This window comes from Pristiophorus japonicus, chromosome 23 (genome assembly GCF_044704955.1).
Source record: "Pristiophorus japonicus isolate sPriJap1 chromosome 23, sPriJap1.hap1, whole genome shotgun sequence".
Classification (NCBI taxonomy): Eukaryota; Metazoa; Chordata; class Chondrichthyes; family Pristiophoridae; genus Pristiophorus; species Pristiophorus japonicus.
In genome coordinates, this window is record NC_091999.1 from 42,084,415 (window position 1) to 42,107,873 (window position 23,459).

General features: G+C 46.5%; 2 protein-coding genes across 2 annotated transcripts in view; both read right to left on the reverse strand.

Annotated features, from left to right (window-relative positions):
* The window catches only part of LOC139235506 (zinc finger protein 154-like), a 38,991-nt gene extending 33,228 nt beyond the window's left edge, over positions 1 to 5,763 (reverse strand). The window contains exon 1 of the mRNA XM_070866588.1: positions 5,501 to 5,763. Within this exon, the coding sequence (XP_070722689.1) occupies positions 5,501 to 5,763 (263 nt within the window). The remainder of the gene's footprint in view (positions 1 to 5,500) is intronic.
* Positions 5,764 to 20,101: 14,338 nt separating this feature from the next.
* Positions 20,102 to 20,706, reverse strand: LOC139235357 (zinc finger protein 239-like; the record flags this gene model as incomplete). The annotated part of the gene is made up of 1 exon (XM_070866502.1): positions 20,102 to 20,706. A coding segment is annotated over one exon (591 nt), but the record flags the coding sequence as incomplete, so codon positions are not given.
* Between the last annotated feature and the right edge of the window lie 2,753 nt (positions 20,707 to 23,459).

A 23,459-nucleotide genomic window follows, 5' to 3' on the forward strand; every position in this document is an offset into this window, starting at 1 on the left:
ATAAAAAGAGACAGGTTCCAGTGTAATATAAACAGAGATATGGGCGAGTGTAACATAGTCAAAAGTTTTCGTCAGATGGTCTCGTGGCCAATGCCCAGTACAATAAAGTCTCCGAGCAGCTGCTCCAGGTAGCCATCATATTCACATTGTCCTGCAAGACGCCTTAGCTCGGCGATGTAGCTCGCCACTTCCTGACCTTCAGATCGCTGGCACATGTAGAACCGATACCACGCCATCAGCACGCTCTACCTCTGGTTAAGATGCTCCAGAACCAGTGTACACAGCTCCTCATACGACTTATCTGTGAGTTTCACTGAAGCCAGAAGATTCTTCAAGAAGCTGTAGGTCGGTGCCCCGCAAACCGTGAGGAGGACTGCTCTCCTTTTCGCAGCGCCTCCTTCTCCGTCCATCTCATTGGGTACAAAGTACTGGTTTAGCCGTTCGACATAGGCTTCCTAGTCCCCATCCTCCAAGACCTTCTCCAGGACGCCCACAGTTTGCTGCATCTTTCCATTGGATTTGCATACTCGTCGCCAGTTATTGTATTCCGAACAGAGATGAGACTTCACACAGGGTGGTTAAAGTAACAGTGACTTCAGTCTTTATTAAGGCACTCCAGAATGAGGAACAGGCCTTAGGGGCCGGCTTATATACAGTGCTCCCTGTTGGCAGAAAATGGGAGTGCATGCTTTACAGATACACAACACACCCCTCCCCCTCCCCCAACTTGGGCTCCCACCCCTCCTCTCCCCAACTCGGGCTCTCTCCCAGATCAACTCGGGCTCCCTACCCTCCCTCCACAACTCGGGCTCCCTCCCCTCCCACCCACCACACCCTGGCTCGGGCTTCCTCCCCTCCCGACTCGGGCTCCTCCACCCTCCCCTCTTCTATCGACTCGGGCTCCTACATCCTCCCCTTCCCCCCGACTCGAGCGACTCACCACACCCCCCCTCCGCAACTCAGGCTACTCCTCTCCCCCACAACTGGGGCTTCTCACATCCCCCAACTGGGGTTCCTCCCCACCCCCCAACTCTGGCTCATCTCCTCCCCACAACTCAGGCTCCTCCCCTTCCCCCTCTCCCCAAAAAACTTGGGCTCTCCCACTCCCCTTGCCCCGAAATAACTCGGGCTCTCCCCCACCCCTCAAACTTGGGTACTCCCACTCCCTCTCCCTCTCCCCCAACTCGGGTTCTCGCCCTCCGCCTCTCCCTCAACTCGGGCTCCCCCTCCCCCTCTCCCCCAACTCGGGATCTCCCCCTCCCCCACTCCCCCAACTCTGGCTCTCCCCCTCCCTCTCCCTCTCTCCCAACACGGGCTCTCCACTTCCCCCCTCCCTCCAACTCGGGCTCCCCCTCCCCCTCTCCCTCATCACGGGCTCTCCCCCTCCCTCTCTCCCCCAACTCGGGCTCTCCCCCTCTTCCCCAACTCGGGATCTCCCCCTCCACCTCTCCCTCAATTCGGGCTCCCCTTGCCCCTCTCCCCCAAATCGGCCTCCCCCTCCCTCTCTCCCCCAACACGGGCTTTCCTCCTCCCCCTCCCCCGCAACTCGGGCTCCCCCGTCCCCCTCAATCTGGCTCTCCCCCTCTCCCCCAACTTGTGCTCTCCCCATTCCCCCCTCCCCCAACTCAAGCTCTCTCTCTCCACCCCTCTCCCCCAACTCGTTCTTTCTCCCTCCCCCTCTCCCCCAACTCGGGCTCCCCCAACCCCTGTTCTCCCCCTCCCCCAACTCGGGCTCGCCCCCTCCCACCTTAAGGTACTGACTCTGGCTGGGTTCAGTTCTACTCTCACTGGTTCCCCTCCCCTAAAGGTACTGACTCTGGCTAGGTTCAGTTCCACACTCACTGGCTCCCCTCCCCTGAATGTATTGACTCTGGCTGGGTTCACTTCTACACTCACTGATTCCTCACTGTTTGTGAAGTGCTCCTGACACTTTATGGAACACACACAGCAGAAGAACATGAATGTGATGCGAGATCACTGACTCGTGAACAGCCAGCAGTGTGGAGACTCCTGAGGCTTCCATCCCTTTACGGCCAGTATTTACAGGAGCTGGGACACGGGAAATGAAACATTTGTTCACTAAAAATAGTAATTTCTACTTAATTTACAGACGCTCCCTTACCAATCCCCATTTTCCCTCCATTTGCACACACTCCCGGACTGGTCCCCATTTCTCCATTTACGGACACTCCCTGTCCAGTCCCCATTTTTCCCCATTTACAGATGCTTCCTGACCAGTCCCCATTTCTCCTCCATTTACAGACACTCCCTGACCGGTCCTCATTTCTCCTCCATTTACAGACACTCCCTGACCAGTCCTCATTTCTCCATTTACGGATGCTCCCTGACCAGTTGCTATTTCTCCTCCATTTACAGACACTCCCTGACCAGTCCCCATTTCTCCTCCATTTACAGACACTCCCTGATCACTACCCCATGTCTCCTCCAGTTACAGACACTTCCTGACTCGCTAGGGATTTCCCAGCACTTCCTGGTGGTCCCAGAGTCTGTGTCTGAAACTGGCGGGTGGTTGTGGTGCGGCGGATAATGCGGAGTGTTGTCTCTTAAACTCCAGGAGGAAACGGGATTTTGTGTTGTGGCTTAAACAGATGGAACCCTGTGGGGTGGAGTAAACATTGCATTATCTGTTAGTGAAAGGGATTCATTCAGGACAGACAGCAGGGTATCAAGAAATCACACAGTGCAGTGAGAAAGGAAATAAATGTTGTGCAGATGGATTGTCAAAAGGTGTTTGATAAGATGCCGGACAGGAGGCTTGTTGACCAAATTAAGGCTCACAGTATTAAAGGGAGTGGGGCAGCGTGGAAAGGGAGTTGGGTCAAGGGCAGAAAACAGAGAGTGGCGGTTAATGGAGGTTCGTCAGACTGGGGGGATGTAAACAGTGGTGTCCCCAGGGTCAGTGTTGGGACCATTGCTCTACTCAATATAGAGAAATGATCTGGGCGTGGGTATATGCGGCACATGATCAAAATCTCCAGGGAACACCAAAAAGGGCCCATGGCTAACTGTGAAGAGGACTTTAATTGCCTTCATTGTCAATACACAGGTTAATAATTGGGCAGGTAGATGTGAAATGAAAGTTAATGCAGAGAAATGTGCTGCGATAGATTTCGGGAGGAAGAAAAAGGGAGGAAATGTATATTAAATGGTACAACGTTCAATGGAGTAGAGGAGCAGAGAGATTTAGGGTTGTAGGATTCCAGCTAATTCCATGTCTTATTGAGGATCGAGAGACGAGTGTTAGAACACAAGAACATAAGAAATAGGAGCAGGAGTAGGCCATCTGGCTCCTCGAGCCTGCTCCGTTATTCAATAAGATCATGGCTGATCTGATCCTGGCCTCAACTCCACTTCCCTGCCCGCTCCCCATAACCCTTCACTCCCTGATCGCTCAAAAATATGGCTATCTCCACCTTAAATATATTCAATGATTATTATTAGAAACATTAATATTTTAAGAACTGTAATTTGAGCAGATCCTCTGTGCTCTACCACATCAGAGTAAAGATGCAAGTCCCGCGTGTCCACAGTAACTGACACCAGGTCAGTCCCTGGATGGAACCTCGGGTGCCCTGAGCTTGATCTCCGGTGTCTCTAGTCCCCACTTCCCTCTTACATCAGTCACCCCTCAATTTTATGCCCTGCACTGATCCATCTCTGGCGCAGGACTCTTCTTTGTCTTGTTTGCTGGGTTTGGGCAGGATACGAGGAAAAGACAGCTGGAACGTCTCTAATCCGTGATTTACAAGGACACTTTCCCTGGTTCCCAGCAGTTACTTTTCTTCAGTAATTTTCTCATTATCCCAAAACTCCCCTGCCTGCTGTTAGTTGTTAGTTCTTATAGTTTCACAATTATAGGTATAAGCATCACGCGTTATATTCTAATCTATTGTGTTACTCACTCTGGTTTAATCTTACATTCTGGTTACTCACAGACAAACCCCGTTCTTTTCCCTGATCTGATTACAGATTGCAACAGTGGATTCAGTGAATGGAATGTCTGATCAGTGTTGCCAAGGAGACCTGTCTGCAGTGAATCGATTGTTTGAGTTTCTAACTCAGACTAAACTTATCTTTCCCATGATGCACATTTAAGTCAAAGTCAATGTATTTTAGCCATTTTATGTTGATAACGTGGTTAAAGAAGCACATGGGGTCCTATGGTTTATAAATAGGGGTGTGGAGTACAAAAGGGCAGAGGTCATGTAAACCTGAACAAATCATTGGTTAGGCTGCAGTTCGAGTATTGTGTCAGGTTTTGGGGATCTTACACCAGGAAAGATATCGAGGTGCAGAGAGATTCACTGAGATGATACCAGGGAAGAGAGGCTTTAGTTATCAGGGCAGATTGGAGAATCTGGGACTCTTTTCATTAGAACAAAGTGTCATTGGAGATCTGAGGGAGGTGTTCAAAGTTTGATCGGTAAGTGAGGAAAAATTATTTCCACCAGTCGGTGAGTCAGCAACTCGAGGGCATCAAATTCAAATCATCACCAAAAGGCTCAGACCCAGGGGTGAGCTATCGAACACACTGTACAATAATGTTCGGGACACTCACTGTCCCTCCGGATCTGTGTCCAGGGGAGGAACTAATGGGGTTTCCTTATCTTTGGGTTAAATGATGTTCTCATCGAGGTGATGGATGTCTGTGTTTGGGAATGGATCATTCTGAGCACCTTGTGTCTGCCTAAAGCATTCCAGGGCAGGTAAAGCACGGGGTTAGATACAGAGTAAAGCTCTCTCTACACGTTCCCAACAAACACTCCCAGGGCAGGTACAGCACGGGTTAGATACAGAGTAAAGCTGTCTCTACAGAGTCCCATCAAAACTCCCAGGGCAGGTACAGTACTGGATAGATACAGTGTAAAACTACCTCTACACTGTCCCATCAAACACTCCCAGGGCAGGTACAGAACGGGTTAGATACAGAGTAAAGCTCCCTCTACACTGTCCCATCAAACACTCCCAGAACAGGTACTGCACAGGATTGCTGCACTGTCAGTGTTGCCATCTTTCAGATGAGTCGTTCAACCGAGGCCCCATCAGCTCTCAACCAATATGACTCAAACAGATTATCTGGCCATTGCTGTTCATGGCAGTTTGCTGTGTGCAAATCATCTGCTGCATTTCCTATACTACAACAGTGAATGCACTTCAAATGTACTTTGGTGTTGTTGCACTTCATTGGCTGTAAAGCACTTTGAGGTCATGGGAGGTGCTGCATAAGGAAGGTCTTTGTTAACTGAAGGAGAAAAGTTCCAAAAAAGGAACAGTTAGTAACAGGACAACAATTAGTCTCCTCTTATATTGGAGAAGTCAAGGAATCGACACACTGTGTGCTGGAACCAAAGCTGATTTATTTGTCAGATATCCAGAACATTAAATCCAGCCCAGTTACAGGGGAAACACAGCCCGACTGTCAGAATTAACACGATTCAGTCCTGATGTGATTCACAGCAGAATCCAACCCTGCAGTCACTTGTGAAAACGCAGGTGTCTCAGCAGGTTGTATGGGGCAGTGAATCCCTTCCAACAGACGGAGCATGTGAATGGCCTCTCCTCAGTGCGAACCCGCTGTTGTGTCAGCAGATTGGATTTCTGAGTGAATCGCTTCCCACACTCTGAGCAAGTGAACGGCCTCTCCCCAGTGTGAACTCGCTGGTGTGTCAGCAGACTGTATGGGGCAGTAAATCGCTTCCCACAGACGAGCAGGTGAACGGCCTCTCCCCAGTGTGAGCGCATTGATGTTTCCTCAGATTATTTCTGCTTTTAAAGCTCTTCTCACGGTCAGAACATTTAAACGGTTTCTTATTGGTATGAACAAGTTGTTGTGCCAGCAGGTTGGATGAACAAGTGAATCCCTTCCCACACACGGACACAGGTGAATGGCCACTCCCCAGTGTGAACAAGCTGGTGTGCCAGTAGGCTGGATGAATCACTAAATCCCTTCCCACACATGGAGCAGGTGAACGGCCTCTTCCCGGTATGTACTCGCTGGTGTCTCAGCAGGTGGGATGGCCGAGTGAATCCTTTCCCATACTCTGAACAGGTGAACAGCCTCTCCCCAGTGTGAATGCGCTTGTGAATTTCCAGCTCAGACGGGTAACTGAATCCCTTCCCACAGTCTCCACATTCCCACGGTTTCTCCATGCTGCTGGTATCTCTCCAGATTGGATGATCAGTTGAAGCCTCGCCCACACACGATACGTTTATAGATTCTCTGCGCTGTGAATGGTGCGATGTTTTTTCAGGCTGTGTAACTGGTTAAAGCTCTTTCCAAAGGCAGTGCCATGGAACACTCTCACTCGGCTGTGTGTGTCTCAGTGCTTTTGCAGTCACACTGATGTTTGGAATATTTGCCTGCAGGCAGAAGAGACAAACATTTCTCCTTCCACATTCAAAGGCCAATGATATTCATGTTGCGGTGGATCAAGTGACTCTGTGAGATCTTGGTGATGTTTGGTTCCAGTTTCCCATCTGCAAATCTTCCCCTTCTAATCCCCTGAAAAAGGAGTTTACAAAAGTCATCCCTACTCCCCAGGCTGAAATTCAAACCCATTACATCATTGACAACATGTTTTCCTTCTTGCTGAAGGTATTGACTCTGGCTGGGTTCAGTTCTACACTCACTGGGTCCTCTCCCTCTCCTCCCCTGAAGGTGCTGACTCTGGTTGGATTCAGTTCTACACTCACTGGTTCCCCTCCCTCTCCTCCCCTGAAGGTGCTGACTCTGGCTGGGTTCAGTTCTACACTCACTGGTTCCCCTCCCTCTCCTCCCCTGAAGGTGCTGACTCTGGCTAGGTTCTAGTTAGGCCACAGCTAGAGTACTGTGTGCAGTTCTGGTCACCACATTACAATAAAGATGTGATTGCACCACTCAGGGTAAAAGATTTACCAGGATGTTGCCTGGACTTGAGAATTTTAGCTATGAGGACAGATTGGATAGACTGGGGTTGTTTGTTTAGGAAAAGTTGACGCTGAGCGGAGACCTCATTGAGGTGTATAAAATTATGAGGGACCGAGATAGAGTGGATAGGAAGGATCTATTTCCCTTAGCAGAGGGTCAATCGCTGGAGGTGCATAGATTTAAAGTAATTGGTGAAAGGTTTAGATGGGAATTGAGAAATGTTTTCACTGAGAGGATGGTGGGAGTCTGGAACTCACTGCCTGAAAGGATGGTAGCGGCAGAAAACCTCATAACATTTAAAAGTGCTTGGATATGCACTTGAGGGGCCTAGATAGAGTGGATAGGAAGGAACTATTTGCCTTAGCAGAGGTGTCAGCTGTGGCTCAGTGAGTCAGAATGTTGTGGGTTCAAGTCCCACTCCAGAGACTTGAGCACAAAAAATCTAGGCTGACACTCCTGTGTCACTGCACTGTCAGAGGAGCCATCTTTCAGATGAGGCTTTAAACCGAAGCCTGGTCAACTCTCTCTCTGGTGGACGTAAAAGATCTCATGGCACTATTTCAAAAAGAGCAGGGAAGCTATCCCGGCGTCGTGGCCAATATTTATCCTTTAATCAAAATAACAAAAACAGTTTAACTGGTCATTATCACATTGCTGTCTGTGGGAGTTTGCTGGTCACAAATTAGCTGCCGCGTTTCCCACATCACAACAGTGACTACACTCCAAAGGTATTTCATTCTCTGTGAAGAGCTTTGAGACGTCCGGTGTTCGTGAAAGGCGCTATATAAATGTACGGCTTTCTTTATTGTGCCATAACCTACAGGGCTACAGACCAAGAGCTGTACAGTGGGATTAGGCTGCAGAACTCTGTGCCAGCCGGCAGGGACATGGTGGGCCGAATGGCCTCCTCCTGTGCTGTCAATGTCTGGGATTCGATGATGTCACAGGTCTCACCAGCAGCTGAGCTGCCTGATTGGTGATTGACAGCCGAGAGTCTGCGCATGCTCACCGGGAAACACGTCCGGCACAGCGCCCCCCCCTCACGATCGCCATCGGTAATAGTCGCGCATGCCCAGGGGACACCAACCGCCTCCTTCCCCCCCACACTCGGAGCTGTGCCTGTGCACTCGGATCCTGTGGTGTGGAGTCGGCGCAGCACCTTCAGGGGAAAGGCGTTTGTGTCCGTTAAAGTGCTGTGAGCGGTGATGCAAAGCGACTTTCCTCCACTCCGATTGGGTAGAGAATTGCGCGGGGGGTGGGCGGGGGGAATAGGGAAAGAATAAAGGGAAATCCAAACTCGAGAGTCCGCCCATCCGGGTCCCCGAGACCAGTTTCCACCAGTTTGGCTGAGCGCGCTCGAGGGACATGTGACCGGGCCTGATTGATGGGAGCTTCCAACCAATGCAGACCGAGCGGGCCGGGGTTGGAGGAACGAGCCAGCGGCAGGTCCTCCAACCAATTGGGGAGCCCGAGGGGCGGGATTTGTGCCGCTGATTGTCTGAGCCGCATGGCACGACCTTGTGCAGTCCCTTGTTCAGGGTCTGGGGCCAGGGGAGGCTATGGGCCTTTATTGTGGGCCCTTTTGGACACATCATCATCATCATCATAGGCAGTCCCTCGGAATCGAGGAAGACTTGCTTCCACTCCTGAAGTGAGTTATTTGGTGGCTAAACAGTACAATACGAGAACCACAGACTGTGTCACTGGTGGGTGGGACAGGTTTGCTGCACACTCCTTCCGCTGCCTGCGCTTGACCTCTTCATGCTCTCGGCATTGAGACTCGAAGTGCTCAATGCACTCCTGGATGCACTTTTTCCATCCAGGGCAGTCTTTGGCCAGGGACTCCCAGGTGTCAGTGGTGATGTCGCACTTTATCAGGGAAGCTGTGAGGGTGTCCTTGTAACATTTCTGCTGCCCACATTTGGGCACAAGGCTCTGGGGCTCACAACCCACTGGCTCACATTTTAATGCAGATTTTTTAAATTCATCCTTTTAATATAGACTTGTTAAATTCATGAATACAAGCAGACAAACCCCGTGCTTCTGTGGAATAGTCGGGAGAAGGCCAGCATCGCAAGACCTGAGCGGGCGCGGGAGTACAAAGGGCAGCAGTCAGGAGGAGGCCAGCTTCGCGAGACCTGTGCGGACGCGGGAGTACAAAGGGCAGCAGTCAGGAGGAGGCCAGCATCGCGAGACCTGTGCGGACGCGGGAGTACAAAGGGCAGCAGTCAGGAGGAGGCCAGCATCGCGAGACCTGTGCGGACGCGGGAGTACAAAGGGCAGCAGTCAAGAGGAGGCCAGCATCGCGAGACCTGTGCGGACGCGGGAGTACAAAGGGCAGCAGTCAGGAGGAGGCCAGCATCGCGAGACCTGAGCGGACGCAGGAGTACAAAGGGCCACAGTCAGGAGGAGGCCAGCATCGCGAGACCTGTGCGGACGCAGGAGTACAAAGGGCAGCAGTCAAGAGGAGGCCAGCATCGCGAGACCTGTGCGGACGCGGGAGTACAAAGGGCAGCAGTCAGGAGGAGGCCAGCATCGCGAGACCTGTGCGGACGCGGGAGTACAAAGGGCAGCAGTCAGGAGGAGGCCAGCATCGCGAGACCTGAGTGGACGCGGGAGTACAAAGGGCAGCAGTCAGGAGGAGGCCAGCTGCAGCAGGAACATAAAGTGAAAAAAAATCGAAATCGAAGTGTGACGTCACAGCCAAGCAGGTAAGTGATTGGCTGGTGGATATGTGACTTTTTTTTCTTTAAGAAATCTTTGGTATTGTTGTAGGTTTGGAACTGCAATTAAATATATGTGATCTTTATTATCTAAGGAGAACCAGTTGATTAAATCGGCTGTGTGCTGAAACAGTTTGGGTGGAGATAAGGAATAATAAAGGGAAAAAGTCACTTGGTGGGTGTATTCTATCGGCCGCCGAACAGCAGCAACTCTGTTGGTCAGAATATACACCACGAAATAGTGGGGGCTAGTAAAAAGGGAACAGCAATAATCATGGGTAATTTTAATCTCCATGTTAATTGGACAAATCAAATTGGTCAGGTAGCCTTGAGGAAGAGTTCATCGAGTGCATAAGGGATGGGTTCCTTGAACAGTATATAACGGAACCAACCAGGGGGCAAGCTATCTTAGATCTGGTCCTGTGTAATGAGACAGGATTAATAAACAATCTCCAAGTAAAAGATCCCCTTGGAATCAGTAGCATGATTCAATTTCAAATTCAGATGGCAGGGGGATGGGAACCTATGTAGGGAGGCAGAGGGAAATAAAAGGGAGACAGAGGCAAAAGAGAGAAAGGAGAATAGTAAAAGTGGAGGGCAGAGAATCCCAAGGGCCACATTACAGCAAAATTATAAAGGGACAATGTGTGTTAAAAAGACAAAGCTGAAGGCTCTGTGTCTTAATGCAAGGAGTATCCGTAAAAAATGTGGATGAATTAACTGTGCAAATAGATGTTAACAGATATGGTGTGATTGGGATTACAGAGACGTGGCTCCAGGATGATCAGGGCTGGGAACTCAACATCCACGGGTATTCAACATTCAGGAAGGATAGAATAAAAGGAAAAGGAGGTGGGGTAGCATTGCTGGTTAAAGAGGAGATTAATGCAATAGTTAGGAAGGACATTAGCTTGGATGATGTGGAATCTATATGGGTAGAGCTGCAGAACACCAAATGGCAAAAAACGTTAGTGGGAGTTGTGTACAGACCTCCAAACAGTAGTAGTGATGTTGGGGAGGGCATCAAACAGGAAATTAGGGGTGCATGCAATTAAGGTGCAGCAGTTATCATGGGTGACTTTAATATGCATATAGATTGGGCTAACCAAACTGGAAACAATACGGTGGAGGAGGATTTCCTGGAGTGCATAAGGGATGGTTTTCTGGACCAATATGTCGAGGAACCAACTAGGGGGGAGGCCATCTTAGACTGGGTGTTGTGTAATGAGCGAGGAATGTGTAATGTGAGGCTCCTTGGGGAAGAGTGACCATAATATGGTGGAATTCGACATTAGGATGGAGAATGCAACAGTTAATTCAGAGACCATGGTCCAGAACTTAAAGAAGGGTAACTTTGAAGGTATGAGGCGTGAATTGGCTAGGATAGATTGGCGAATGATACTTAAGGGGTTGACAGTGGATGGGCAATGGCAGACATTTAGAGACTGCATGGATGAACTACAACAATTGTACATCCCTGCCTGGCATAAAAATAAAAAGGGAAGGTGGCTCAACCGTGGCTATCAAGGGAAATCAGGGACAGTATTAAAGCCAAGGAAGTGGCATGCAAATTGGCCAGATTTGCAGCGAACACAGGGACTGGGCTAAATTTAGCACTCAGCAGAGGAGGACAAAAGGTTTGATTAGGGCAGGGAAAATAGAGTACGAGAAGAAGCTTGCAGGGAACATTAAAACGCACTGCAAAAGCTTCTATCAATATGTAATGAGAAAAAGATTAGTAAAGACAAACGTAGGTCCCCTGCACTCAGAATCAGGGGTAGTCATAACGGGAAACAAAGAAATCGCAGAACAATTGAACGAGTACTTTGGTTCGGTATTCACTAAGGAGGACACAAACAACCTTCCGGATATCAAAGGGGTCGGAGGGTCTAGTAAGAAGGACGAACTGAGGGAAATTCTTATTAGTTGGGAAATTGGGTTGGGCACATTGATTGGATTGAAGGCCGATAAATCCCCAGTGCCTGATGGATTACATCCCAGAGTATGTAAGGAGGTTGCCTTGGAAATAGCGGATGCATTGACAGTCATTTTCCAACATTCCATAGACTCTGGATCAGTTCCTATGGAGTGGATGGTAGCCAACGTAACCCCACTTTTTAAAAAATGAGGGAGGGAGAACAGGGAATTATCGAACAGTTAGTCTGACATCGATAGTGGGGAAAATGATGGAATCAATTATTAAGGATTTCATAGCAGCGCATTTGGAAAGAGGTGACATGATAGGTCCAAGTCAGCATGGATTTGTGAAAGGGAAATCATGCTTGACAAATCTTCTGGAATTCTTTGAGGATGTTTCCAGTAGAGTGGACAAGGGAGAACCAGTTGATGTGGTGTATTTGAACTTTCAGAAGCCTTTCGACAAGGTCCCACACAAGAGATTAATGTACAAAGTTAAAGCACATGGGATTGGCGATAGTGTGCTGACGTGGATTGAGAACTGGTTGGCAGACAGTAAGCAAAGAGTAGGAGTAAATGGATATTTTTCAGAATGGCAGGCAGTGACTAGTGGGGTACCGCAAGGTTCTGTGCTGGGGCCCCATCTGTTTACATTGTACATTAATGATTTAGACGAGGGGATTAAATGTAGTATCTCCACATTTGCGGATGACACTAAGTTGGGTGGCAGTGTGAGCTGCGAGGAGGATGCTATGAGGCTGCAGAGTGACTTGGATAGGTTAGGTGAGTGGGCAAATGCATGGCAGATGAAATATAATGTGGATAAATGTGAGGTTATCCACTTTGGTGGTAAAAACAGAGAGACAGACAATTATCTGAATGGTGACAGATTAGGAAAAGGGGAGGTGCAACGAGTCCTGAGTGTCATGGTACATCAGTCATTGAAGGTTGGCATGCAGGTACAGCAGGCGGTTAAGAAAGCTACTGGCATGTTGGCCTTCATAGCTAGGGGATTTGAGTACTGGGCAGGGATGTGTTACTACAGTGTACAGGGCCTTGGTGAGGCCACACTGGAGTATTGTGTACAGTTTGGTCTCCTAACTTGAGGAAGGACATTCTTGCTATTGATGGAGTGCAGCGAAGGTTCACCAGACTGATTCCCGGGATGGCGAGACTGACATATCAAGAAAGATTGGATCAACTGGGCTTCTATTCACTGGAGTTCAGAAGAATGAGAGGGGCTCTCATAGAAACGTTTAAAATTCTGACGGGTTTAGACAGGTTAGATGCAGGAAGAATGTTCAAAAATGTTGGGGAAGTCCAGAACCAGGGATCACAGTCTAAGGATAAGGGGTAAGCCACTTACGACAGAGAAGAGGAGAAACTTCTTCACTCAGAGTGGCGAAACTATGGAATTCTCCACCACAGAAAGTTGTTGAGGCCAATTCACTCAATATATTCAAAAAGGAGTTAGATGTAGTTCTTACTGCTAGGGGGAATCAAGGGGTATGGCGAGAAAGTAGGAATGAGTTACTGAAGTTGCATGTTCAGCCATGATGGAATACAATGTCGGAAAGTGTGAGGTCATCCACCTTGGGGAAAAAAAACAAAAATTGGGAATATTATTTGAATGGGGAGAAATTACAACATGCTGCGGTGCAGAGGGACCTGGGGGTCCTTGTGCATGAATCCCAAAAAGTTAGTTTGCAGGTGCAGCAGGTAATCAGGAAGGCGAATGGAATGTTGGCCTTCATTGCGAGAGGGATGGAGTACAAAAGCAGGGAGGTCCTTCTGCAACTGTATAGGGTATTGGTGAGGCCGCACCTGGAGTACTGCGTGCAGTTTTGGTCGCCTTACTTAAGGAAGGATATACTGGCTTTGGAGTGGGTACAGAAACGATTCACTAGGTTGATTCTAGAGATGACAGGTTTACCTTATGATGATAGATTGAGTAGACTGGGTCTTTACTCGTTGGAGTTTAAGAAGGATGAGGGGTGATCTTATAGAAACATTTAAAATAATGAAAGAGATAGACAAGATAGAGGCAGAGAGGTTGTTTCCACTGGTCGGGGAGACTAGAACTAGGGGGCAGAGTCTCAAAATACGGGGGAGCCAATTTAAAACCGAGTTGAGAAGGAATTTCTTCTCCCAGAGGGTTGTGAATCTGTGGAATTATCTGCCCAAGGAAGCAATTGAGGCTAGCTCATTGAATGTATTCAAGTCACAGATAGATAGATGTTTAACTAATAAGGGAATTAAGGGTTATGGGGAGCAGGCGGGTAAGTGGAGCTGAGTCCACGGCCAGATCAGCCATGATCTTGTTGAATGGCGGAGCAGGCTCGAGGGGCTAGATGGCCTGCTCCTGTTCCTAATTCTTATGTTATGTTCTTTTGACCTCATTGAATTGCGGTGCAGGCTCGAAGAGCCAAATGGCCTAATCATGCACCTATTTTCTATGTTTCTATGATCTCTAACCAGCGTACTAAGCTTAAATAAAGGGGACTATGAAGGGATGAGGGCTGAGTTGGCTAAAGTGGACTGGGAAAATAGATTAAAGTGTAGGATGGTTGGTGTACATTTCAGGAGATATTTCACAACTCTCAAGAAAAATATATTTCAGTGAGGAGGAAAGGGTGTAAGAGAAAAGATAGCCATCCGTTGGTAACTAAACGTGTTTCAGCATCCTGATCATTTGAGCCAATATAGTTTCTCACTATGGCGGTGATTCCATCCTTTATCATCAGAGCTACCCCACCTCCTTTTCTTTTCTGTCTTTCCTTCTGGATTGTCAAGTACCCCGAAATGTTAAGTTCCCAGTCTTGGTCACCTTGCAACCATGTCTCTGTAATAGCTATGAGATCATATCCATTTGTAACTGGTGTTGGTGCTAAACCCTGACTAAGAACCTAGAGGTCCCACGTTTGCAGCTCTGGGACTTTTTCACGGGAACAGGCCCAGGTTGGCAGCCTTTGTAAAGGTACGATGCAGATCTGTGCACCGCTATCACTGTTCGTCGAGCCATAGAGCGCATGTGTGGTCACCTTTTAAATGAACACAGAGTGCTTGGAACTTCAGGGCCTCAGCCAGATTCAGCACCATCAGGGGAGGAGAGGGAGGGGAACCAGTGAGTGCAGAAGTGAACCCAGTCAGTGTCAGCACCATAAGGTGAGGAGAGGGAGTGGAAGCAGTGAGTGTCGAACTGAACCCAGCCAGAGTCTGCACCATTAGGGGAAGAGAGGGAGAGGAACCAGTGAAGGAGAACGGAACCCAGCCAGAGTCAGCACCATCAGAGTAGGAGAGGGAGTGTAGAACTGAAACCAGCCATAGTTGGTGGGGAAAACTGGGAATGGAGGATAAAATGTCTTGAGACGTGCGATGTGTTTGGATTTCAGCAGAAGGAGGAGGCAGCGATTTACAGCCTTGGAGGAACAAGAGAGGAAAAAATGTTCCATAATAACTAGAATTTACTGTTCTGAATTTTTTTTGTGTACTTATGGTGATGAGATCTGTAAACTCCTTTTACAAGGTATTCAAAGGATTTGAAGATGGAAAACTCAAACCAAACATCACACCAAGATCTGATGGAGTCACTCGATTCCTCAGGACCTGAATATCATCGGCCTTTCAATATAGAAGGAGAAATGTTTGTCTCTTCTGCCTGTGGGAAAAATTGCAAACATCAGTGTGACTGGAGAAGCACCGAGGCACACACACCCGAGTGAGTGTTCCAGTGCACTGACTGTGAAAAGAGCTTTAACCAGTTACACAGCCTGAAAAAACATCGCACCATTCACAGCGGGGAGAACCGTACACGTGTTTGTGTGTGTGGACCAGGCTTCAACTGAGCGTCCAACCTGGAGAGACACAAGGATACCCACACCATGGACAAACCGTGGAAATGTGGAGACTGTGGGTGGGGATTTAGTTCCCCGTTTAACCTCGATATTCATCAGCACAGTCACACCGGGGGAAGGGATTCACTCAGCCATCCAGCCTGTGAACACACCAGGGAGTTCACACCGGGAAGAGGCCGTTCACCTGCGCCCAGTGTGGCAGGGGATTCACTTGGTCATCCCACTTGCTGACACACCAGCGAGTTCACACTGGGGAGAGGCTTTCCACTGCTGAACTTAGCGTGTGCCCCATAGCATCTCTCTCACCTTCGATGTGTGAATAGAGCATCATGGCTGCAAACCTAGTTTTAATTTAAATTTGAATCCACTCAGGAAATGTATTTGACAAAAGATGAACAAGTAGACCGATCGCATCAATTAATTGGCAAAGCTTTAGATTCACCAGAATGAACAAGTAAACACATCAGAGCCCAATAGTCCAGCTCTGTATTCACAGGAGAATGTCTGTTATCTAACTGATCGCGTGGACAGAATATAGAAAGACCATAAGTCCAAGAACCTGTAGAATCTGTTGTAAATATCTTTCAAATCCTGACTGGTACAATCTCTCTGTTTCCTTTCAATTGAAATGACTAAGATGAGAGGGGTTTAAGAGGAGTGGTCAGTGAGGGTGGAGAATAAGGGTGAAAGGAGTTGGGATGAAGATGGTTGGAGACAGAGGTGCAAGGGGAGTTGGGATGCGGGATTTGGTGAAGAGTAGTGTCTCAATTTCACTGAATAAAATATAATTACTGTCACCAATACGAGTTAAGTGAAAGCTTTCTGAACTTAGGTGTGAAAGGGCGAATTGGCGCAGACCCAAAAACTCAACAAATTGACTTGACAGATAGTAATTAATCAATATTTTGTTCAGTGGAACTGGGGTCCGTAGATCTCTGGCCAACTCGTTTTACTCAGCCAGGCTATCAATCGAGGATGGAGAATTTCTGGGAGATGTAGGACTAATCTACCAGTAATTGAGCGATGGGTTTGCTAAGCATGGCTAACCTGACAGAGTGTGCCAGGAACAATGAACATGTGAAGCTGCTCCATACCACTCACTTGACATCATTCCTTGCGAGTCCACAAGGTGACTCGTACTGAAAATCGGTCGATTGGGTCCAGAGTCAAATTGACGAGGGCAAGTTCCAATTTGACAAAGGGAAGCGTATATTGGTTTACGCAACCCACCACTGTGCACAGACTTGAGAAATTAACAGGTGAGGGAGGAGAAGCATAAGGAACAGGCGAGACAGAGAGGGAAAAAGATCTAAGGTGCAAGTTAACCCAGCCGAGATCTCAGCAAAGGAAGGACAAAACAGAATTAGAGAATAAGTTACTGAGATGACAATTTAAAAGGTGAAAAAGGGGAACTTAAAGTTGAAACCAACTCTGAAGCTGTCAGTGTCTGTGCCGAGAAAAATAAAGCACAAGATTACTGAGTGAAAGGAACCTGAAAGGATGCTGGAATTTAAGTTTGGGTGAATTATATTAGAGTGGAAGTTTTCCTGACCATGACTGTTTAAGAATTTACAGTATTCCTTGTGTCTGAAAGTCTGTCTTTGAAAAAAGCATCTGTTATGTTTGTTTTAGCTTCACCCACTTTTCTCTGCATGGAGCTCAAAGCCATTTAACCCTTTGTTGTCTTGGATGTTGGGAGTTTTACAGAAGTGTGGATGTGTTGAGTATGTTCATTTCAATTCAGATTGTGGAACTAGTAGCAGTGGATCTTTGTGATTTACATTTTGAAGTTAAAGACGCTGCTGTGGATATATTTTGACTGGGGCAAGCTGTGCAACTCTGAAAGTCAGGCGAGTTTGTTTTACAAAAGATAAGCTTCAGCCTTGAAGTTACGGTTGCCATGTGCCTGATGCGTGGTTTGAAATTTCCAAAGCACTTTGTTTTTTCACATTTAAACAAATTAAATCAATATTTGTCTACTCATAGTCAGTATTTTTAGTCATTTGGAAAAGCACCTGAAGGTAACAATGATGTAATTTACTGTGTTCTGTAAGCATGTGCTATTTTGTTTTATTTTATCTGTTCTGTATTGTTTAGTTAATAAAATATTGGTCTGAATTAAATTGGAGCTATTGAAATTAACTACGCTATGTTTTATTCAAGGTTAATAATGATAGCTTTACTAATGATTTTGCTGTTTTAACGGATTTTTAATTCTTAAGGAAGTTATGAAGTTCCAAACTTAAAAAAAAATAACCAAGTGTTGATTCAATACAAACTTCTGTTTGTTCACTTGAGTAGTAACGAATTCAGTCTTCTGTTTATAATCAATTTATTCTTTACCATCAGCATGAAAAACAATTTACAAGTGGAATATAGTCACAGATGGAGCACGTGTAACCAGGCACGGGTATCTCCATGCTAACGAACAAAGGAAAAAGCTTACATTTATAGACTGTTTTCTTATCAAACTGGAGCCGGCATTGCCTAATATGGTAGTCTCTGGCTACTGCATAGTCCAGAGACACAAGTTTACAACAGCAACACATTTAGAAGCATTGTGGCCTGGCCAAGGTGATCATAAACCACTAGTTCTGGACTTTACTTATCCTAACAATATTTCTAATCCATTCTATTATGAATATCGAAGCCTGGTTGGTCACAAAACACCAGCTGTTGCTCAGTGAAATCTGTCTCTCTCTCCCTAATAATATGAACTACATTTATCCCACTATCGAATGAATTAAACATAAACCCCTTTCAGAAGCTGAATTAACCAGGGTCCACGTGTCAACCTGTCCCAGAGGTTTTTTTTTATGGGTTACATTACATGTTGACAAAGTGTTTTATATCCTTCTTTGTCTTTACTAATCCTGGTTTCCTCTCAGTGTCCTTCCCTTTCCTTATATTTTCAATGTCTCTTATTGACTTCCTTACAGCATAATGCAATGACCAGAATCCCTGAAGCTATTATCCGTGCTATCACCAATCCCAGCTGGAACAATCTAATTAGATACTACTTTCCTCCATTCCTGATTCTCATGTCTCGGGATTGCCTGTTCTGTCTCTCTATTCGTCTATATCATTTGCACTGTGTGTTTCTGGGATGTCCTAATTCGCTGAATTATGAGCTTTAAAGCCAGAAACAAGGAGAATATAGTGTCCTATATGTGGAATGACTTGAATGGCTTCATCCTCCAGAGGCAGTCTTGTCTGCAGATAAGTTGTGTCATGCTGATGTGCCAGAACCAATGTTTAGCAGCGATACATGTGTTCCTCGGTGGAATCAAGCTAAAGTGATGTTCTAGTATGGGGCATCGGTTTAACCCACAGTCATATACGTGACAGTAGTAGTCACACAATACTGTCCTTTTCCTTTATACACGGTATTAGTTTGGCCTTCACCCCATTTACTTATTTCAATCTGGCATTCTGGAGATTCTTTGTCGAGGGTGAACCCACAAGCTGGAGCATCTATAAACCCATGTTGTCCCTTTCAGAGTACAACACTGCATATCTGGTGCTATCCAAGTTCCTCCCTTCTTAATCAGATATCTTGGATATTCCTCATACTGCTTATGGATCGGACCGATCTCAGTCTTCCACCCTTGCAAACAGTTCTACCCTATACACCGGCCAAGATTTCGTTTCATTTCCATTTTTCCTTAGCAAAGGCAAGACCAATCCCAATGGTCTAATATCTTCACTTCTTTCTTCTTCCCTACGAGCCAAAATCCCCATTCCTATTGTCGGCATCACATCAAAGCCTATGACTTGGTTGTCCTAAACCATTTTCTCAGTTGTTCTTCATGAATAAACAAAGGGATTTGATTACTCTCTCTCTTGTCCAGTCCCTTCTGTATCACATTCATCATAAATGTCACAGAGGCTACACATGATACCTCCAGTAAGCCACATCGTGTTCCCATTCACTTTCTATATCTATTCTGTTTACTCCTGCTAACCTTGCTGTGGCTCCTATTCTGAGCTATCCTGTCAGCTCTCACTTTCCTTGTGATTTAAACTGATTCTCCTTGTGTTCTCCATCTTCCTCATCCCTTGGTTCCTGTTTTCTCTTCTTTACTAACACATTATTTACTAATTCTCTTCCCATTTTGTCTATTAATTGTGAATATCTCCCTTCACATAATCTAGTTGATAGATTCAAGCTCATGTTTAAAACTTTTGATTTCAATGAACAATTTAAAAACACACATTGTTATATAATACATTTCCTGATTCAGTTACTTCTAGTCCATTAAATGTGGGTTCTTTTACTGGATGGGACAGGTCGAGTTCTTTTTGTGAGGTGGGATGTCATTTTATTTAAGTCCCACATATGATGATCACGATCAGCGTTTGTACTTGGCAAACTAATAGTTAAGATTACTGATCAACATACAATATTTCTTACTTTAAAATAACCTGCCGTCATTTAACTCTGAAAAAATCCAGAGTTAGAAAGGAGAAAAGGCCCCAAAATGGTGCAGTCAGTAACAGGACATCAATTAGTCTCCTCTTATCTTGGAATATTAAATGTCGACACACTCTGTTATTGAAACATCAAATATTATATTGCAGCCCAGTTATAGGGGTTATTATCATCAGAAACAAACTTCAACTGTCGGAATGGACACGATTCAGTCGGGATGTGATTAACAGCAGCAATGATAGCAGAATCCAACCACTGCAGTCACTTGTGAACTCGCTGGTGTGTCAGCAGGCTGGATGACACAGTGAATCCCTTCCCACACTCCGAGCAGGTGAACGGCCTCTCCCCAGTGTGAACTCGCTGGTGTGCCAGCAGATTGGATGACCGAGTGAATCGCTTCCCACTCACGGAGCAGGTGAACGGCCACTCCCCAGTGTGAACTCGCTGGTGTTTGAGCAGATTGGATGACAGAGTGAATCCTTTCCCACACTCCGAGCAGGTGAACGGCCTCTCCCCGGTGTGAACTCGCTGGTGTGCCAGCAGGTTGGATGAAACAGTGAATCCCTTCCCACACACGGAGCAGATGAACGGCCTCTCTCCAGTGTGAACTCGCTGGTGACTCAGCAGGCTGGATGACACAGTGAATCCCTTCCCGCACTCAGAGCAGGTGAACGGCCTCTCCCCAGTGTGAACTCGCTGGTGTGCCAGCAGGTCGGATGACTGAATGAATCCCTTCCCACATTCAGAGCAGGTGAACGGCCTCTCCCCAGTGTGAACAAGCTGGTGTTTCACCAGGCTGGATGACTGAGTGAATGGCTTCCCACACACGGGGCAGGTGAACGGCCTCTCCCCAGTGTGAAAGTGTTGATGAATTTGCAGCGCAGACAGGTAGCTGAATCCCTTCCCACAGTCCCCACATTTCCACGGTTTCTCCGTGGTGCGGGTGTGCTTCCGTTTCTCCAGGTTGGATGATCAGTTGAAGCCTCCTCCACACACAACACGTTTACAGTTTCTCCCCGCTGTGAATGGTTCGAGGGTTTTTCAGGCTGTGTAACTGGTTTAAGCTCTTTCCACAATCAGTGCACTGAAACACTCTCACTCGGGTGTGTGTGTCTCAGTGCTTTTTCAGTCACACTGATGTTTGTAATCTTTCCCCACAGACAGAATAAACAAACATTTCTCCTTCCACATTCAAAGGCCGATGAAATTCAAGTCCTGATGAATCGAGTGACTCTATCTGATCATGACGTGATGTTTAGTTTGAGTTTCCCTTCTTCAAATCCTCCCCTTCTAACACCCTGCAAAAGGAGTTTACAAAAGTCATCACTGTAAGTACAGGATCGAAATTCAGAAGAGACAATTCTAGTTTCTATGGAACATTCTTTCCTTCTGCTGTGTGGCTTTAAGTATTGACTTAATAAAAATAATAAAGAGGGAGAAGATAGATTGAGGGTAAACTGGCAAGAAATATAAATACAGGCAGAGCTTCTACAGATATATAAAAAGGAAGAGATAGCTAAAATAAACGTTGGTCCCTGAGAGGATTAAACAGGGAAATGGCAGAGACTTTAAACAAATATTTTGTGTGGTCTTCACGGTGGAAGACACTAAAAGCATCCCAATAATAATAGATAATCAAGGGGTCACAGGGAGCGAGGAACTTAAAACAATCACTATCACTGGAGAAAAAGTACGAGACAAACTATTGGGACTAAAGGTGGACGTCCCCTGGACCTGATGGCCTGCATCCTGGGGTCTTAAAAGTGGCTGCAGAGAAAGTGGATGGATTGGTTGTAATCTACCAAAATTCCCTGGATTCTGGCAAGGTCCCAGTGAATTGGAAAACCTTAAATGCAACACCTCTATTCAACAAGGGAGGGAGAGAGAGAGAAAGCAGGAAACTATAGAGCAGTTAGCTGAACATCTATCATTGGGAAAATGCTGGAGTTCATTATTAAGGAAATAGTAGCAGGACATTTAGAAAACCATAATAGTCAAGCAGAGACAGCATGGTTTTATGAAAGGGAAATCAGGTTTGACAAATTTGCTGGAGTTCTTTGAGTATGTAACGAGCAGGGTGGATGAAGAGGAACCAGTAGCAGTTGTGTATTTGGATTTCCAGAAGGCATTCGGTAATGTTCCAGATAAAAGGTTACTGCACAATATAAGAGCTCACAGGGTTGGGGGTAATATATTAGCATAGATGTAGGATTGGCGAACTAACAGAAAACACAGAGTCGGGATAAATGGGTCATTTTCAGGTTGGCAAACTGTAACTAGTGGGGTGCCACAGGGATCAGTGCTGGGGCCTCAACTATTTACAATCTATATTAATGACTTGGATGAAGGGACGGAGTGCACTGTAGCCAAATATGCTGCTGATACAAAGATAGGTGGGAAAGCAAATTGTGAGGAGGACAAAGAATCTGCAAAGGGTTATAGACAGGCTCAGTGAGTGGGTAAAAAATTGGCAGATGGAGTATAATGTGGGAAAATGTGAGGTTATGCACTTTGGTAGAAAGAATAAAAAAGCAAATTATTATTTAAATGGAGACGACAAAATGCTGCGGTACAGAGGGATCTGGGGGTCCTTGTGCATGAAACACAAAAAGTTAGCATGCAGGTACAGCAAGTAATCAGGAAGGCAAATGCAATGTTGGCCTTTATTGAAGAGGAATGGAGTATAAAAGTAGAGAAGTCTTGCTACAATTGTACAGGGTGTTCGTGAGACCACACCTGGAGTACTGCGTACAGTTTTGGTCTCCTTATTTAAGGAGGGCTATACTTGCATTGGAGGCAGTTCAGAGAAGCTCACGAGGTTGATTCCTGAGATGAGGGGGTTGTCTTATGAAGTAAGATTGAGCAGGTTGGGCCTGTACTCATTGCAGTTTCTAAGAATGAGAGGTGAACTTATTGAAACGTGTAAGATTCTGAGGGGGCTTGACAGGGTAGATGCAGAGAGGATGTTTCCCCTCGTGGGGGAATCTAGAACTTGGGTGCATAGTTTCAGAATAAGGGGTCGCCCATTTAAAACGGAGATGCGGAGGAATTTCTTCTCTGAGGGTCGTGAATCTTTGGAATTCTCTACCCCAGAGAGCTGTGGAGGCTGAGTCAGTCAATATATTTAAAGGGGAGATAGACAGATTTTTGAATTACAGGGGAGTCAAGAGTTATGTGGAGCAGGCAGGAAAGTGGAGTTGAGGTCAAGATCAGATTAGCCATGATTTTATTGAATGGCAGAGCAGGCTCGAGGGATCAAATGGCCTACTCCTGCTCCTATTTCTTATTGTTAATCTGTGAACCTTGACCTGAACCTTCCAAAATGTTACTGATTTTGAGGAATAGAAAAATATCTAAGCATTGATAAATGCATCATCTAACATCTCCAACTGAGCTAACCTGCTGTAACTATGTCAGTATTTGTGTCAGCTGTGACTCAGTGGGTAACACACTTGCCTCTGGGTCACAAGGTTGTGGGTTGATGTCGCACTCCAGAGACATGAGCACAAAACTCTCGGCTGATGCTCCAGTGCAGTGCTGAGGGACTGCTGTACTGTCGGAGGTGCTGTCTTTTGGATAAGATGTTAAACCGAGGCACCGTCTGC